General features: G+C 41.3%; 1 protein-coding gene across 1 annotated transcript in view; it reads left to right on the forward strand.

The window, feature by feature from the left end:
• Positions 1-19,682, forward strand: part of XKR4 (XK related 4) — a 336,000-nt gene extending 316,318 nt beyond the window's left edge. Inside the window, exon 3 of the mRNA XM_027972963.3 lies at positions 1,398-19,682. Coding sequence (XP_027828764.1) covers positions 1,398-2,344 — 947 coding nt within the window. The 3' untranslated portion in view covers positions 2,345-19,682. The remainder of the gene's footprint in view (positions 1-1,397) is intronic.
• Positions 19,683-20,157: the final 475 nt, after the last annotated feature.

A 20,157-nucleotide genomic window follows, 5' to 3' on the forward strand; every position in this document is an offset into this window, starting at 1 on the left:
CTTCCTTCCTTCTCTCTTTCTTTTCTTTAGGTAATGCACTCTTCAAAAACTGTCCAGAGATAAAAGACAAAGAAAGCCTGTGGAAACATTCTAGATTAACGAAAACTAAATGGACGAACCCAAGTGGTCAATCCTGGTTTTCCACTGTTTGGGCTTCTCAGGTGGCTCGGATGGTAAAGAATCTGCCTGCAATGCAAGAGACCTGGGTTCAGTCTCTGGGTCAGGAAGTTCCCCTGGAGAAGGGCATGGCAACCCACTCCAGTATTTTTGCCTGGAGAATCCCACGGACAGAGGAGCCTGTTGGCCTACAGTCCATGGAGTCACAAAGAGTCAGATAAAACTGAGAACACACACATACATAAGTATTGTTACAACTCGTGCTACGGCTCGTTACTAATAAACTAGTTGCAGGGCAGACTGATCTGACCTTTCAGTGACAACGTGGAATTCTCCCTCCCTCCTGAAGGAGGTGGTGTGTTTTAGAAGAGCCTTCTCCACATCAAGACCACAAAGGTGATGTTTCAAGTGTAGTAGGTGGAGCAGGAGTGGAGGGAAGCAGTAAGAATATTTTTTTTTTAATCTGGAAAGATACTTTTAGGGGGAATACTAACTAAACGGGCTCACTGCCTAATAAGAAAAGCGGTTGATAAGTGATTTCCGCACAATGTTTAATCTGTGAAAGATTACAAGATGAGTGACAGTGAGCAGACATTTCTTCTCTGAAGCAGAAGGAAGCTGTAGAAAGAGTCCCAGATCACATGAGGGCAGAGAGCACACCAGGTGCCACAAGAAACATGGCCAGAGAGACCCCACGGACTCCTTGCCTTATTTTCAAGAAATAATTGACTTTCTTTGGGGACTGAGCTACATTTATTCCTGTTTAGAACCAGAAAGGTAACCAACTAGCCCCTTGCCTTGCCTGTGATTATTAGTTCCTTTCAAGCATAGCATCCCAGAACCTTGGAGATTATCCACCTTCTAAATGAGGATGCCAATTTAAATCATTGTCCAAAGTCATGGAGGTCATCGGTGGCAAAGCTGAAACAGCCACCCAGTTCTATCAACATGCAGTCCACAGTTATATTCCCACCAAATAAAACGATCTCCGGAATCTGTTTTTGCTGAATACACAGGAAGTTAACACCCCTCCCCATTTCCAGCCCCCACATCCCACTCTCATCCTGAGTAGCATTCTCATCAGCTCCATGTCTTCTCCATATGGTGGGGGACCGTGGAGGACAGATCCTAGGGAGTCCCATCTACAGTCCAGCTAAAACTCAGAGAAATGAAGAGCTTTGCGGTGGTGGAAGCTAGCCTGTCCCAAACCCCCAGCCCCACGTGACTCCTTTCCAGTGTATCGCACCTTTGACAGCTTGTCTTCCCACTTGCCTTTGTAGGTTTCACAGCGGCAGCCTCGCTGGTATCCCTGGCTTGGGCCTTGGCCTCCTACCAGAAGGCCCTCCGGGACTCTCGTGATGACAAGAAACCCATCAGCTACATGGCGGTGGTCATCCAGTTCTGCTGGCACTTCTTCACCATCGCGGCCAGGGTCATCACCTTCGCCCTCTTTGCCTCGGTTTTCCAGCTCTACTTTGGGATCTTCATCGTCCTTCACTGGTGCATCATGACCTTCTGGATCGTCCACTGTGAGACAGAGTTCTGCATCACCAAGTGGGAGGAGATCGTGTTCGATATGGTGGTGGGGATTATCTACATCTTCAGCTGGTTCAATGTCAAGGAAGGCAGGACACGCTGCAGGCTCTTCATTTACTATTTCGTGATCCTTCTGGAAAACACAGCCTTGAGTGCCCTCTGGTACCTCTACAAGGCTCCCCAGATCGCGGACGCGTTTGCCATCCCGGCGCTGTGCGTGGTCTTCAGCAGCTTCTTAACCGGCGTGGTTTTTATGCTGATGTATTATGCCTTCTTTCACCCCAACGGACCCCGGTTTGGGCAATCACCAAGCTGTGCTTGCGAGGACCCTTCTGCCGCCTTCGCTCTGCCTCCAGACGTGGCCACGAGCACCTTGCGGTCCATCTCCAACAACCGCAGTGTCGCCGGCGACCGCGACCAGAAATTCGCAGAGCGAGATGGGTGTGTCCCTGTCTTTCAGGTGAGGCCCACGGCCCCATCCACCCCATCCTCTCGCCCACCACGGATTGAAGAATCCGTCATTAAGATTGACCTGTTCAGGAATAGGTACCCAGCGTGGGAGAGACACGTTTTGGACCGAAGCCTCCGAAAGGCCATCTTAGCCTTTGAATGTTCCCCGTCTCCTCCAAGGCTGCAGTACAAAGACGATGCTCTCATTCAGGAGCGGCTGGAGTATGAGACCACTTTATAAAACAAGAGGACTTGGAGGGGCCACGACCTCCAGACAGAGGGGTGACAGCAGGGCTGTGGCAATAAGGAAACTCTCCCCTAGAGCAGGGTGATGGGCTGTGAGACTCCCAGTTTGACCCTCATCGGATACGTGTCTGACCCTCCGACAGCAGACTGCCTGCTGCTGGCCTCTTTTCAAAGAGCAGCCCCCAAACCCTCCTACTCCGTCTGAAGGGAACAGGCCAGCTCAGTGGGACTCCTTGTTGCTGCCAACCCCTCCAGCCCAATCTTCAGCACATCCATCCAAGGGTACTGTTGTGATGGGAAATACTGCCTCCAATCAGTAGGGTGTTTGGATGGAGTTAACTGATCTTTGCATAAAAATATACTGAATCACACATACACACATGAGCACACACACAGTAACACACATGCCAATCCTCTGTCAAAATAGTTTGGGTGATTTCTCTTGATGCAAAGCTGTGATTCCTGCAGGAATATGAGAACAAAGAGAGAAAAAACATATCCCTCAAGACTCCAGAAAAACAAAGAGAAAACAAATAAAAAAATATAGTGAAGCTTAGAAAGAACTCATAAACCATCCTCATGTGAAAACCTGACCCAATGGACAGAAAACCCAAGTGTGTTTACACATGTATTAGAATAGATGAAATGGTTCGTTTTCAACACACATCAGGATTTTTTTTTTCATTTTAAATTTTCAGTTGAGAACATCTCCTATTATAGAAATCCTATGCAGCCCGTGGATGGCTTCTGACAAGACCAAGGAGCTTGATACCTTAGTGATGTAAGTTCAGTGATGATCAGGATGCAGTATTCAGTTGCAAAAAATGTAACAAAACCACGGAGAGGAAGCAGGAGCAAAAGGCAGAATGAGTGTCTGGTTTCCTGGCCTTTGCAGCTCACACGGGAAGGTCAGGGCAGAGCGGCGGGAGAGATGGCCAGTGTTCAGGTGCAGGAATGTGATGGCGGGCAGGCAGGATTTCAGAATACGCCATGCCGCACCCTTCTAGTGCCAAAGTCCATCCAACACGAGACTGACGGGAAAGCTCTGAACGGCTGAGCATGGGTGGCGTGAGCCCCACCAAAGCAGAAGAGTGCTCGAACAGTCAAGTCCTCCCTGTGTAAAGGACCCCACTTCCCCTACCCCCAAGGTCAAAGTGATGTGTCTTTTAGAGGCTTTGGGACACATTTTTGTAAGTATGAGCCCACAGGTACAGTGAACATGCTGTGAGAAAACCCTTCTGAACTGATTGAGGGCTTATCACTAGATCCAGCTAAGATCTGTATTTCAGTCATTTTGTAAAGTCCCACTCTTACAACAAGCTTCTGGGTTTTAAATACCTCTGTCCAGCAAGTAAACATTCCCCACTTTCTGTTCCCAATGTCCCCCCTCCCCTCTGCCACCCCCAGTCATGGTGCTTTTTGTTGCATTAAAAGTGCCGGTCAAACTTTGATAGTATTTTTTTATAGTTGGTGCAGAGTGGAATAACTCATGGATTATTTCAATATTTTTGTAATAAAAAAATATAGGGTATACATATAGGCATCATCACTTTTTTTATAGACCTGGGATCGTTTAAAATACTTTAAGCATCATAATTACTTGGGATGTAGAAACTGGTCCACAGATCCCATCTGCCTGCCTCAGCAGATTAAGAACACATGTCTCTTGCAAGATCATCCTACTTTGCCATGTCGGTGCCCCCAGGAACCTGGCCAGGGGTGCTATCAGAATATCAGGGGACGAGAGAATCAGCTTAACTAGAAAGGGCTTGTCAAGACTGGCCAATGTTTCCCAGGAAACCAAAGATGGAAGTGATGACTCTTCCATCTCTTATGACAAACCTGACCACAGTGGGCAATGTCTTGAACGTCCTTTTCCAGTTTTATATCTACCCAACTGATGCACTCAATATTAGTCAAGTCACTTTTTAAAATAAAAATGTCAGTTTAACTTAATTATTCAGTTATCTGGACTGTCCAATTCACTTAAACAGTCAAGTTCTAGAGCCACTACCTGTCATGACTGTGTCGTACAGAGGCAGCCGTCCCTATAATGACACCCACAGCAAGTGACAGAGGGCTCGAACTAGGACTTTTTTTGGTACTAAGTCCAAAGGCAGTGTTTAAAAAGTAGATGATTTTTATCAGTAGACATAGTTTCCTAGTACTCCATGATGGATCCTCCAAGCAGCAGTCCACTAAAAAATAATAACCTTGAAATAAAAATAATAACCTGTGAAAACATTACCTGGTCACCAGGAAAGGCCCAGAAAGATGCTCTTCTTGCCAGTAATTGGCAAAAACATTCCACTCCCCACTCTAGAAGGGAAAAAATGATTATATTGGCAAATTCTTCACTTTGGTGCCGGCCCGTAGGTCATTAGCTTCATAATTAATGATCTTTTGGAAACCAAACTGCTCAGTTGAACTATCCCTTTGATTCCATGAGTAAATCACAGATGATAATGTCAGTCAACAAATATGACAGGTCCCATCACTCTTCAATCATGTAAATCCTAAGTTATTTCTCAACTTGATCCTTCGTTTAACAGGTGAAGAATCAAAATGAGCGCGGTGTGACTAAAAAAATGCTGTGCTGTGCTTTGTCTTCAAAGTGAGAATGCAGTCAGGAGGGTGCAAGAAGTTTGAAATTTTCAGTGATTTTACCAAATACTGTAAATACTCTGTTATCCAACATACTTAAAAGGTGAGGGTTTAGTCAAAAGAGCTTGTTAAGGAAATGACATCTCCACCATGTCATAAATAACAAGACTTCTCAAGATTACAGACGAGAACACCAACATGACAACAAATGTTACTTCCAAGGAGAATCATGGCTTAATCTTGCTTCCATGATTCAGAAAGCACTGTGTTGACATCAAGCATGTATTTGTTTCAGATACACTGATAACAGAGCATTTCCAGTATTAGGATTTAAAGAGACATTGTCAACGTACAAAGGAACAAAGTTTGATTTTCATATTTATACTTTAGTATAAACCCTAAGATTTTATTTTCAGTTAACCACTAAATTCTCCACAAGAGTAGCTCAAGAATCCAAAAGGAACAAGCCTTACAAATTGGAACCTACAAATTTGTTAGCATACAAATCGGAAACACTGGATTCTTTATCTGTGAGCTCCAACATCTTGTGCTGGGTCTGTTGGGTCACTTGGGGTGGGGGGGGCAGTGAAGGGTCTGTCCTTAGTATTTAATTTTGCATAGGGCCATGACTTTTCTAAAAGAAAATATTATAAATTTTCTTCATTTTTAAATGAACATTTCTCAATGAAACTCAACTTAAGATGAGGACTGTATGTATCCTAACCACACTGAAACTTTAAGTATTTGTGTGGAAGAAAAAAAAATTTTTTTCAATGTAAGTCAAAGTTTGGTCCCTCAAAATGACTATGTCCTTTAAATCTTCTCCCATTCCTGTTGTTCTTCTTAACTATGTACTATCTAGTTCAGTAACCTGGACTTTGTAGACACTTTGTTACTCTTCTTTTATGATATTGCTGTGAACCCAACAAATGAAATAAATTCTCCTACCGACATGGCAAGAATATGCAATTCAAGTATTAGCAAAAGAAAAATACAGAGATGATCTGAAGATGTATTTATACTTAATTTCTAAATGGCCCATTTCTTTGGCTCTATGAATAAATGAAGTAGTAGCACTGACCAATTAAAAGTGAATAGGAATAATTGAAATCTCAATGACTTTTTAAAAAAGATATTGTATAGACGTGTGTTTAGTATGGATAACACACATATTACATATAATATATGTATACACACAACTAACGGATGAAAAGAGTAAAATATATACTGTTGTTAATGCATATAAATGTATGTTATTGACACATAAACTTTTAGATAAGAAGTTTTTTCCCACTCCTTTTCAGCATCACCTCAAGTGTAGAATCCATGTCTGTAAGACATCAACACACTTGAACTTGGGTTGGAAATGTTGCTGTTCAGTCACTAAGTCATGTCTGGCTTTTTATGACCCCATGAAATGCAGCCCACCAGACTTCCCTGTCCTGCACCGTCTCCCAGAGTTTGCTCAAACTCATGTCCATTGAGTCAGTGATGGTATCTAACCATCTCATCCTCTGCCACCCTCTTCTCCTTTTGCCTTCAGTCTTTTCCAGCATCAGGGTCTTTTACAATAAGTCAGCTTTGCATCAGGTGGCCAAAGTATTGAAGCTTCAGCTTCAGCATCAGTCCTTCCAATGAATATTCAGGGTTGATTTCCTTTAGGATTGTCTGGTTTGATCTCTTTGCAGTCCAAGGAACTCTCAAGAGTCTTCTTCAGTTGGAAATATCTAGATATAATTTAGCATTTTTAGCTTGAATGAGTTTTCCCACTCCTCAAGGAGCTTGTCTTTAGAGAGACAAGAATAACCTTGAGTCATTTCAAAGATTCTTTCTCTGAACATATTGAAAAGAGTAAAGAAAACATCTGGTGTCCTTAGCAGGATTATGTAAGGTTACATATTTGCCTTTCAGTGTACCAAATATCATTAAGGGAAACAAGTTCTGACACAATGTTTGGAGAAGAATCCAGAGATTTTTTTTTTTTTAATCTGATGAACCCTTTCTGAGATTACATATAAGTTCCCCAGCATACTCTTGAGTCTTTGCCCTTAGCAATTGCTGTTTCCATATAAAGCTTGGATGACGTGCCTGCATTTTGATGTTTTTAAAGCCTTTTAAATAAAACATATCTCAGGCTGTCTTTCAGAAAAACAACTCAGAGAATGGTTGATGTGTGCAGTGCAAACACAGCAGGACTGAGGTGGTCATTTCTCTAATTTCAGTGATGGGTGCAAATCGACTCATGTTTGTTTGTATTCAGCAGCCCAGAGTCACACTTGAAAACAATCAAATTGCTGGCTTCTGTCAGCTTGTGACTCATAGCCCCCCCACCCCACCCCCCACTTCTACCCATCTGAAGCAGGAGCCTTTTAAACTGGCTAAGGATGGGCCATTCCTCTCTCACCCCCAACCCATCCCTCCGTTTCTAAGTTTCTGGTCCCCACTTGTATCAGAGTATCTGGACATTGGGGTGGCACCTCCTCTCCTCCACTGGGCAGGCTGCACTGTCTCCTACAAAGCGCTCTCTGTGGACATGTGTCTTGTCCAGGGGCTATCCTAAAAATGAGCTCATGGAAAGATGCAATAAGTGTCTGATCAACAGCCTCCAAAGTGAAACTCTGTGGCATGTGGGTGGAATTGTATAAAAACACAATGAGCCATTTAATTTTGCTAATTGTAGCAATTAGGCAAGCTCTCACACAGCAGAAAGCCAAATGGAAGACGTGGCAAACAGCCGTTTACCCACAGAAATGAGGGGTTCAGAAGTTCTCCCTTGAGTGTTTGAGGCATCGTGTTGTTTCACCATCCATCTGAAGTGCTTTCTCTAGATTTCGTAAGGAAAAAAAAAATCAAACTTCTGTAATATTGCGCTTAACGATCTAGCCAAGAAATCAAACCTTTAACTTTTTCTGGATATGTTGTTGCTCAGTTGCTAAGTTGTGTCTGACTCTTTGCGACCCTATAGCCAGCCAGACTCCTCTGTCCATGGGATTTTTTAGGCAAGAATACTGGAGTGGGCTGCCATTTCCCTCTCCAGGAGATCTTCCCAACCCATGGTTCAAACCTGTGTCTCCTGCATCGGCAGGTGGATTCTTTACCACTGAGCCACCTAGGAAGCCCCCGTTCTGGGTCTATATTCTGCTAAATAAGGGTCAGTTAATGTCCTTGAAATATCTAGCTGCTTTGCTAATATCATTTTCATAATATACCAACGTAAGTCAGAAACACTGACTGAATCAAATTTTTGCTTTGGTTATTCCCCTGCCCTACCCCACTAAGACTTACGCCATTCATTTCCCTGTATTAATGGGAACTGACTGAGCCCAAGAGCATCAAGGATTAGCCAGCTTTATCTCCATGATCTCATTCCATCTTCTCTGCCATCTATGAGTTAAGTTCCATTTACAGACAAAACTTAAGTTCACAGACACTAAATTAGGCAAGGGTCCCATAGCTGGAAACACGGGCTGAGAGATGAACACAACTTGTCATGACTTCTCACAACTGCAAATCCTTCTAGAAAACCAAGGAATATTTTCCCACCAAAATCTCTTCTGTCCTTGGCAAGATCTCAGGAGAAACAAAAATACGGTCTGACGATCCAATTTTTCAAGAGAATTTCATTCAAAAATCAAAAAGGTCCTTCAAGATTAGAAGTTAAAAATAAAAAAGTCAGTGATGAGAAACAGAAGTCTTTATCACTTGTCATTGAATTTTACTGCAACCCCCTAATTCAGAGTAGGCAGATAAATGCTTGTATTTCATTCCAAACAACTGTCTCTCCCCTCTTCCATAGCTCTACTTTGCACTAAAATAAGTGATAAATATAAATTAGCCTGATGGTTCTTTTCTTGTATTCTCTATATGTATGCTACCATTTTCCAGTTAGGTAAACAGAAAGACAGCCAGCCCCACTACTTGCCTTGACCTTCAGACTGGGAGAAAAAGGAGAGATGGGGGTGGGGAAAGGAAGAAGGAAAGATGAATCTAACAAATCTTTGAGTGACAGTGTGTGTGTGTGTGTGTGTATGTGTGTGTGTGTGTGTGTGTGTGTGTTTTAGTCGCTCCGTTGTGTCTGGCTCTTTGTGACCCCCATGGACTGTAGCTCACCAAGTTCCTCTGTCCGTGGGATTCTCTAGACAAGAATACTATATTGGGTTGCCATTCCCTTTTCCGGGGGATCTTCCCAACCCAGGGATCAAACCCAGGTTTTCTTCTTTGCAGGATGATCCTTTTCTGTCTGAGCCACCGTATTTTCATATTATAAAATAACTCTATTCCACTGCCATAATTTGCCCTAAATTTCATTGAATATCTTGCAGGTCACAAAATTTAATATGTACACGGATTACTATACCACCAGTTGAACCCTCATATAAATCTGGAAATTTCCTCTTAGATGGCAAGTTTATACCTAAAGAATATAGCACTTACCAAATATTTGTGGAGTTGGATTATAAAATAACGTATGTGTCTTCTCCATCCTCAACTTAGACATAATGTGTCTGGGATCCACAGGATGACAGAGTTGTGACCCATTCAATGATTCTGTTGTATAGGAAGTAGTGTGCGGGGCTGAATTCATGCTAAAAAGGTGGCCACAGCAATAAACCAAAAATGTTCTCAATCCTGGTGTTTATTTTAAAAATAGATGCAGCCATCAGTCTGAATGTAATATGTTAAAAATACAAGCAATCTGACTTCTGACTTTGATATGACTTAAACAGATCTTTATGAAGTTAGGCTAAATTAGGCATCATGAACTTTTACAGAAAATAGCATCTAAACGAGATTTCAATGTTACTTGAGAACACTTCTTTTAGAAATGAGCACGACAGAGATCCAAAGGGATCAGGCATTTTTCATTATCAGAATTCCTTCAGCCATTCATCTATCAAGTGTGATCTATATGCCTGGCACTGCCAGGCAATACACAGTCACACGTGGAAGGAATGCCATATTCCAGCAGCTCACACTTTGGTCTTTGGTAGCAGAAGAGTTGTCTGACTTCAGCTATAGTTCTTTCTGTCCTATCACACTGCTTCTCTTCTTAATGTCTACATTTAATTCCATACCAGAGCAATAAAGAAGCATAAGTTTTTCCAAGATTGTGTTACATAAGCCTTACAATACACAGTTAGCCTGCATAGTGGCAAACATAAGGTTACAGTATAAATATAAAGATAAATCAACAATAGATGGCTGCTGATAAAGAGAAAAGTAGTTTTGTAATTTGTTCTTATGCCTCTCCAACACTAGATATTTTTAAGTCAAGACCACAAAGCAGAAATAAAGTTCGAGACATTCTTTGGCATAAAGTATTTGATTCAGGGTTTCCCAGATGGTGCTGGTGGTAAAGATCCTACCTGCAATGCAGGAGACACAAGAGGCTCAGGTTTGCTCCTTGGGTCAGGAAGATGCCCTGGAGGAGGTCATGGCAACACACTCCAGTGTTCTTGCCTGGAGAATTCCATGGACAGAGGAGCGTGGTGGGCTAGAGTCCATAGGGTCACACAGAGTTGGACACTACTGAAGTGACTTAGCATGCACGCATGCGCTTTTAACTCAAACCAATCATCTTTGAATCAGCTTTGGAGATATTCCTGAGGATTTATTTTTAAGAAGAGATGTGAAATCAGCATGCTTCTGAGATGGCACTTCTCTGACCTTCAGGAAGCATCTTTGATGAGCACTTATGATACCTTTTTGTCCCAGTCACCATTCTGGGGTTTTTTTGGTTTTCTTTTTTTGGCCACATCATGCTGTATGTGGGATCTTAGTTCCCTGACCAGGAATCAAACCAGCACCCCATGGTGCTTAGAAGTCTTAGCCACTGGACCACCAGGGAAGCCCCCAATTATGGTTTTTAATGGAGTTCTGGCTGGCCACAGAGGAATGGAAAAAGGACCATCAGTTAAGACAGAATGAGGATATGTTGTGAGGGAGTCAGAAACCCTCTCTGGACAAGGGGCATGTGCGTTTACAGAAGTGCACATGGGGCATGCAGGCTTGTCAAAGATCTCCTTTTCCCATCATCAGTAGAACTTCATTGCAAAAAAAATTCTCTTCGTACACAAAAGTTAGATGTCCCAGTAGGTTCCCCCAGAACATAGTCTGCAGCATACATGTTATTTAGGAAGAACAAATTTTCAGACATAAACCTCAGTTATTGCAACCTGAGAGGATGTTCTGAAGCCCCATGCCCAGACGAGCAGCAGTGACCTGCATCACATTTCAGGAGTGAAGACTGCCAGCCCCACCCTGAGTGGACACATTTTGGCATGGTACCCATTCCAAGTCTCTCCTTCAATATGGCCCGCAGTGATTGGCTTCCCATAGATGTAAAGAGCATCTTATTTAAAGATAACTATTGACGTACATGACTAATTTCCTCTGAGTTAAATAATTCTGGCTAGGGAAGGCTATAAACTCACAGGTCCTCTGTGGAATAAAAGGAAAGAGAAAAGAAAGCATATTCATTTTTATGAGCCCAGAATAACACCAAGAATTCCTTCAGCAAAACAGCTGACCTAATAATAGTGCTAAGTCAGAGCCCGAGTGTCTCGGTTCCTGCCACCATGAGTGGTTCATAACAATGATTGCCCCTGTCTCAGGGGTGGTACCAGACAAGATGAGTACCCTTACTGATGTTTGCAGAGAAACATCACATTTAACACAACAGATCAACATCAAAACTAATAATCAACTTGATCAGCAAATACTACCAGCACAGTACCAACACAAAATTTTCTCTCGTGCTAATATTGAAGCCTGTCACCTTCTCTGTTATTAGAATTTCAGAAAATGTAAGGTTTATTGTTTTTATTTTACTTCCATCTACCAGATTCAGCTGGTGGCCATCCGCTCTCTCTGTTGCTTGATTTGCATTCAAATGGAACTAATCAAATTCTTACTTCATTTAAGTGCTACAAATATTAATAAATGAAGATGTTGTGTTTAAACTAATTTAATTGAGCTGTTCTAGTGGCAGTCTGGTATTGAGTTGTATCAAATCAACGCTCTTAATTGTTTCAAATTAATTCATCTATCAGGAAGTTCTAAAACACCCTTAAGTGTGTTGAAAATACATTTTGGGTTTCTATCATTGTAAGAAATTCCTATTTTGATTGCAAGCCAGTCGAATGGGTTGTAATCAACACTGGCGTTTCAGTCCATTGTGGTTCTGGCAGTTGGATACCACTATGATAACCTGGCAATTAACCTTCCACCTGTGGCTTTTTATTTGTGTTGCTGAGAATTCTTCTATTCAAATTGAGAGCAATAGCACATCATCCTATAATCAACGGAGATCTGTCGGTTAGTCAAGAATTATCATTTCATATCCTTCTTTCAAAGAACCAAGATATCTAACAACTCCCCTTATTAACCTTTCTAAGGTATTGCACCTAGAAAAAGGAATACATCTCTCAAGTGTGTCTTGAAAGCCTGGGGTGAAATGTCTTCTTTGGTCTGAACCAGAGTTTTGGAGTTCTATGAAAAGACAGCAGTCTCTCCTGCCTGGAGGAAGGGGAAGGGAGCCGAAGATGAACTAGCCACACCAGAAACACGAGCCTCTGCTGCACAAAGCCTCACACTGCTGATGCTATTGATTCCCTTCTCTTTTTTTACAGAAACACCTTGGAACTTGTCAAGATTTACTGAAGGTGATTTGCGTTAATTAATTCAACAGACCCTTTAATCTTGTGAATTCTTGACTTGTGAGATTGCAGTCAAGCTACTGCAAAGGGAAATGAGTCAGTTAGTAGGAAGGAGTGCTCATTCAGTGTGGTGAGGTCCTCAGGCCTGGAGAGAAAGGCCTCTGTGAAGTAGAGTGCTCCAGAATCCCTGCTCCCTGCTTCTCACTCCTTTGATGAAATTCCACCTTCTTCGTTTGTTTTTGCCTTCATTTGCACAGCTTTGAAAGGCCTTCCCTAGCCGCTCAATGGTAAAGAATCTGCCTGCCAATGCAGGAGACACAAGAGACCTGGGTTCGATCCCTGGGTTGGGAAGATCCCCTAGAGAAGGAGATGGCAATCCACTCCAGTATTCTTGCCTGGAGAATCCCATAGACAGAGGAGCCCGGTGGGCTGCAGTCCATGGGGTCACAAAGAGTCAGACGCAACATAGTGACTAAACAATAACGACTTTGAAAACAGTGAATGGATTCCTGGGGGCTTACATAGCTCAGTGCACTGGGTTATGGAGACTCACCTTAAATGGATACAAATCTATTTGTGTTTGGAAATGGGGGGGGGAGTCATTGTCATCGTTTAATGATTGATCTGAGTATAGTTGCTGTTCTTCATTTCCTGAGAATTCTGTTGTCAGCATTGTAATAACCAATTTATAAAATTGAATTTATAATTCAATTTTGGAGGTAAAATCCCATGGCTATAGCTATGGAATCATTAGATTCCCGCCTTCCTAGATGGTGACATTGCCAGTTTCAAACTGAAATACTTTTGTACGTGGACTTGGCTCTCCTGTTGCTTCTCCAACCCTGTGTAACCTCGGTTACCAGCTCTGAGATCACCAAGCTGACATTCTGAGCACCTGAGAGTTCACTGAAAAATAAACAGGTGATCTCTTAGTTAAAAATCATGGTTGGGTCCCACTTGCTTCTCTTTTTAAGGAAAGGTTTGAGCTGCAAGGTAAGGATAGATGTACTTCAGATCAAAGTTTGCAAGAGTCAGACATCTGTATGTTGTTATACAGTTTTCTGTCTAATCTCTCAGTGGAACAGCTTCAAACGTTAACACTAGAAGAATGAGTGAAAGTCTTCAGATATATCTGATAAGCAATCTAACACAAAAAGAAGACGATGTTGTGGTCCTTTTTGTACTTCTTCCGAAGGTGTTTCTGCTTCATCAGTGACCATCTTGGTGGTGATCTCCAAGACGTACCAAGAGGTACCAAGTGATAGTCCCAGTTTTAAGCACCAGGGTTGTCCTGTACTTCAGCAAGTCTAGCTCTGAGCACAAGCGTAGCCTGCCACCATGCAACTTTCAATTGCAAGGCAATGAAAACTAAGAAGTTGAAGAAAGTGTCAATTTTCTCAATCGCTAAAGCCAAAAAAGGTACAAATATCCCCTATCTTGTCCAATAAGTTGGTTGGCTGTTGTCACATAGGAACAAGAAATCATCCTCTAAAACAAGGCTTTTGAGTGGGAGTGACTACGAGAGGTGTTGGAACAGAAGTTTCCTACTATTGTAAATGTGCAGGTGTGGGGACCGAGGCCGAAACCTGTCAGTGGTTCATCAGGAATATTTGCCTTTTGTAGAGCAGAGGTCGCTGTGGACCCTGCTACTTACTCTGTGGCGATGACAATAGATGCGTCCACTAATGAAAGGCCAGGGCATGGCTGGACAAGGAGGACAGAGACGACCTTGGTGGCTCTGTGTCTGAGACTAACTCTGTCCTTAAGGGGACTCTCCTGCTTGACAGTTTCCCGTGGTCATTGGCCTGTTCCCTCCTAGCTAACTCTGTGGGATGAGGGCTTCTGATGGGTTATACGCTGAGATATTTAAGGTTAGTAAGTACTCTTGCTTGTAAAACATGACCATTGAATCATCCTTTGTCTTAACAACAGTGAAATTCTGAGTGACCACGGCCCTATTCAATCATCCCATTATAAATACATCATGACATCCCAAGAACCTCTGTGATCAAATCCACTAAACCGGGTCAACAAGTTTGTTACGTGAATCATTTCAACATATTTTAGACCTTGATTCTGTCATCACCTAGACTGCATCTTTGTCCCCAGACAGCAAAAATAATTCTCTGGAGAACAACTTTCAGAATAATGGAAGTGAAAAGGTGGACAATGAAGAAATTTTTCAAGGGAGACAAAACCTCTGGACCACCAGCAGCCCTAGAAGCTTTATTTTTCCTCATGACTACGTTTCTGTTCATTTGAGGGCTTTCAGCATCTGAATTTTCCAAATGATTGCCAACTCATCTTCAAAAACAGAAGTAGACAGCATGGTATTATTGAAAAATAAAAAGATTGTCCTACAAGAATGTAAACATCCCAAGAAAAAGTAACGAAGTAAGTCACTCCAGGAGCAAATTTGGCATTTGTGATGTCACACATCTGGAGCATTGGGAAAATCCGGATGTTCGAATCCCTGTGTTCTTTCTGTTTGTCTGGTGTTGCCTAGATAGACAGAAAATGCTCAGGTGTTGTAGGTAATGGAACTAAACTTTCTTGCGCATTAATCTGTTGCTGGCGATATTCTGCTGCTAAAGATCTCTTTGTTGTGCAAAGAGAAATAAATAATGCAGAGTCAATGCTATTTGATTTTTATTTGCTTTCAGCAGACATGAATGGGAGAATTGTGGGAGGCGGTCCTGGGGTCCTTCCTACAGGGTGACAGTGCCGGAGGCCAGCCTCCCGGGCCCTGCCTGGCAAGGAAACTTACTATTCAGCTGTTTTCCATCTTTTAGAATTTTCTAGTTGCTCCCCTGCTGCTCACATACTGTTAATCCTTGCCAGAGTCTACTTGACAGAACCGTTCAAGGGAAATACAAATGTGTGTTTCATTCTTCAAATAGGAAGTTCTTATTTCAAGGATTTCTTAGACCTTTGAAGCATAAAAATAGTTAAACTATTTCCCTTTTGGGAGCAAGGACACAGAGGGGCTGGTCCAGTGATGGGGACGCAAGGTGAGGGAACGTGAATGACCATTGTCCCCATCCTTGGCCACATTTTTCACACACAGGAAAGAGAATATTCATCTACCTACCTCACAGGGGTGTTGGGAAGATTAATGTGAGCTGGGAAAGTGCTTTGACACCTGGTGACTAGTGTTCACAAAGAGAAGAACTCGGGGTTGGGAGGGAGCAGGCTGGAGAAGAAGGTTAGGGATGGAAAAGAAATCACTCAGCCAGCCAGGACCCTGATGATTTCTGATCAAAGCGTAACTTGTTCTTCAAAGGTCTATGGAGAAATTCATTTAAATTATCAACTTTTTAACGAGAAAATTAACTCCTTTCATACAAACACTGAGAATGACAATTTTCCTCTTAGTGAAACTGAATGTTACTAAATATTTATTAAATGTACCCAGAAAAGGTGGCTTCTTTCAATGCCTGAAAAATTTTCATGCCTGATCCCAAGCTACATTTTCCAGAACACTTGCATGACACCCAATTCAGTACTAACGCTGGCAGGTGGTACTCTGAAACCCATTACTGGGAGGGAGAATTTGTTACTGAGGTTAGGTTTCTTCTTGTTTACAATGAGACTCTGTCTCACCCCTAAGTGGATACATGTTCCCCTTTATGATCCAATAAAAGAAACCAGAGCCTTATTTCTTCCCCAATTTCTGAGTTGATTTATTTTCAGAGTATAAATATATTTTAAATATTTCAGAGAAGTGTTTGTTTACACAAGGGCTTCAGCCATACATGGATCCACATCTGTACTTACACATACACAGACCTGAGTTCTGCTCCAGGACAGAGGAGGTGGTGGGGGAGGCCTTGCCAAGAAGAGCAGCTTGTGCGACTTACTTCCTGCCAAAGGAACATGTTTCCTCTCAAATATTTAGTCCTGAGAAGAACTAGTGCTAAGTAATATGATTTGTCATTTTTGAGTCAGGGAGGCGATATGGTAATCAGAGAATATTATTCATGGGAATATACCCGTGAAACTATACTAACAATGCAGAGAACGTTTTCATGATGTGACTTCATGAGGCGAAGTTGTTGTACATAAATATTATCATTGTGCCCTTATTTAAAAACTATATCCTTCGCAAAAAAAGATTGCATGCTCTTAAAACTATGAATTAGGGCTTCAGAATGTTTACTAGATAAGTGAGTCTGGAGCTTGCATAAGATACATATTCAACAGAATCTCTTCTGGATTCTAAAAATCTTGTTGCTAGCGATACAACCAAGGCTTAAAACTTCAGACTGGATAAACATGTCTAATGCATGGTATTAAGTTTCCTGAAGCATGAATTTAACCTAGGTGATTATCTGACCCATCAAAAAAAAATTATATTGCCACATCAGACTTAAGTATCATTTTGCTGTTGTTTTGGTTTGTGTTTTGTAGGATTTTGAGACTCAAAATATGATTGTAGTAATAAGTGAATCAAAAATAACTTGAATTTCTCTGGGCTTTTTTCCCCCAGTTCCTAGCATCAAGACTTTTTCAACCAAAAGTGCAGCAGACTATCCTTGTCGCTGTGAAGGGAAATACCTGTGTCTTTGTTTTTGCACAAGAAAACTGAGGTTGAGTGGCCTTGGTGCAAGGACCTGGAGATGCAAGGGCTGAAGCAGCTTCTCAGGCAGATTTTCTGGGAGGAGAGAAGGAGGTCAGTGGGCAGAATATGTCCTTGGGATATTTCACCCCAAGGGCACAAAACTGAGTGTGAAGGAATGAGAGCTGGACCATTCTTCAAAATGCTAGAATCTAAATTCTAAACTTAAAATAAGTGGAGTCAAAGTGTTATCTCATGTAGGCTATAAATCTGATCAGTGCAGAAAGGGGGATTTGAACGCTTCAAACATTACAGTCTTTTTAAGACTTTTCAGTCCATGTAAAACTTTCCAATATCCTTCCTAAAAACAAGATACTATTTCAGAAAAGCAAGTTTTTAACAAAGATAAATCTGATCATACGATTGTGGACCAGTCATGTCCTCATCACACGTGACATGTTCTAAATGCAGTCTTCAAATTCCATGGCTATTTTCAGTTAACATTCTACCTTGTAAGAGTAAAAAACACATGGAAAATTCTGTTTTGCTCAAAAAGAATGTCTCCCACCTTGTTTATATCCCTTCTTATCCCTAGCATGTTATTATCACAAAGCTCCTTTCATATCTATAGGTGGTATGAGATCGATGAAAAATGAAACTTTCAGTCAACTGCTTTTTGAAGGGCCCACCTGAAGCCTCTCTTTAGGCAGGATGTGGAGCAAGAACCTTGCTCCTATGGAATGCTCTTTGCTCTTCTTCTCAGCTAGTGGACAGCTCACCGGCTTGGAGAGAGAGAGTTAAAGGTACAAAGTAGGATTTCCCATTCTCAGAACAAGTTGAACAGTAGATAAGCCAGGAGGTTCCTCCCTCTATGTATACCTATGGCTGATTCATTACGAGGTTTGACAAAAAAAAACAGCAAAATTCTGTAAAGCAAATATCCTTCAATAAAAAATAAATTAATTTTTTAAATGGTACTTTGAATTCAGGGCCAAAGACAAACGCGTCCTCCAAGTAAGAGTGAAACCATCCTTCCTACTGATTTGTCTCTCCATCTTTACTAAACTCTTTTTACAGTTTAGTTCAAAATTTCTAAGAATGAGAACTAGTGCCATTTTATGTTATAGCTTCAGTGCAGAAATTGGGAAAGCATGAATCATAAAATTTGCTGAGACTATAGATTTCTGTACTGACATCCTACCAAGTAGATTTTCCATACTAATACTAATATTCCAGTTTAATTAATAATATGTGAAAGGAAAATAGAAGCATTTTACTCAGCATTAAACCACTGCATAATTGAAACCGGCTTCCTCACAGCAAGGATTTTTGCTGCTGACATTTGTTATTCATCCTCCAGTTATTTTAAGTAAATAATTTTCACATCGAACTACCTCAGCTACTGTTTTATTTCAAAACGTGAAACCATGCACTTTGTAACCAATCAGTTTTTTCATTTAAAATTCCAAAAGGATACACTTGGTGCAAAGCAATTTTCAAAAAAAATTGTACATGACAAAAGCAACCCAGCCTCAAGAAGTTGTCCTACATTTTGTTTCTAAGTTCCATTGGGAGTGAAATCCTCATTTCCACTCAACACCAAGAGAAGCTGCTCTATATTTGCTTGATTTGCCTTAAACATTCTGTGCTCCTTTCCCAGTTTGATCTTTTGTTGTTGCTGTTGTTCTTTTAAATTTATCTTTAAAGAGAACATATACCAGGTGGGAGGGGAACAGCCAGCGATGAGAATGGACCATCATTTCTAAGTTCTCTGTTGTCAACTCTCTCTGCATGACCTTCCGAGTGTGGGGAATGCCCATTCCTGTGCTTCCCTCTCCCCTGCCCACCCTGTGACCAACACTGAAATTAGGTCTGAGAGACCCCGTGTGTGTGTGTGTGTGTGTGTGTGTGTGTCTGTGTGTCTGTGTGTGTCTGTGTGTATGTGTTTAGGGAATGGAGTTGACATTCCCCAGCCCCCGCCCCCATCCCCAGTACAAGCACAGTGCCTGGACCCGAGTGAAAACCTTGGCAGTTCTTGTGCTTTACTTTGTAAACACTGTACAAATGTATTTGGAATTTTGTTTGAAATGAAGAAGTAAACTACTTATTAAATTTTTTTCTTCCTGTAAATATATATATTCAAATTCCAGGTATACAAACATTCCTTTAGCGTTTGGATTGTAAGAGTGTCTTTATTGGCTGGAGGCTGCTGCTTCCCGGCACAGCCTCCACCTGCTGTAGTTGAAAGCACAGTGTGTGGAATATTTGCTGTACTGCAGTACCATCGTCATTTCGGTTTGTTGAGTAAGTTGCAATTTGTGATGAAACAAAGTGGAAAGTAGTGCTTCGTAATGAACAGATTTCCTTGGTTACATGATTTTTCTTGTAAAACTTTAAAAAAAAAAAAAGAAGACTTGAAATTTTCTATATTTGGATTTTGTAGATTTTTTTTTTATTTTATTGCAACACAAGGTACCAAAATCATTAAATAAAGTACACTGTGGTCATTTTAACAGAAGTCCGAGTTCCTGATTCTTTCTAAGTCTAGGAAGAGAGCAGGACATTGTGGGTCTAAGATGAGAAGGTAAAATAAGGCTGTATTCACAGGCACAGTCTCCCAACAATGTGACTGAACCCTGCAAACAGAGCTGAGTTCTGTTGAATCTGAAATAAATTTAAAATTAAATTATATCAATTTCTAAGATATGTTTAATCTATACATCTTAGTCCTAAAAAGTAATAATGTTTCTCTAAAATGACTACAAAAGTGAAGAGATATTTCAGCTCACAAAGAGACTTAAAAATGTGAATAATTGGTTTAAACATTAATAAAAGGAAACATTGTCAATGAACAAAAGCACTTTTTAAAAGGACAATGTTTCTAAGTGCCTGACTTTTCTACAAAATTAGGGTTTATGCTATACATAATTGTTTTTCTTAAAATATTTTAATTTTTTAAAGAAATGTTCCATTTTCTATACAATTAGG

The sequence above is a fragment of the Ovis aries genome, chromosome 9, assembly GCF_016772045.2.
Source record: "Ovis aries strain OAR_USU_Benz2616 breed Rambouillet chromosome 9, ARS-UI_Ramb_v3.0, whole genome shotgun sequence".
Classification (NCBI taxonomy): Eukaryota; Metazoa; Chordata; class Mammalia; order Artiodactyla; family Bovidae; genus Ovis; species Ovis aries.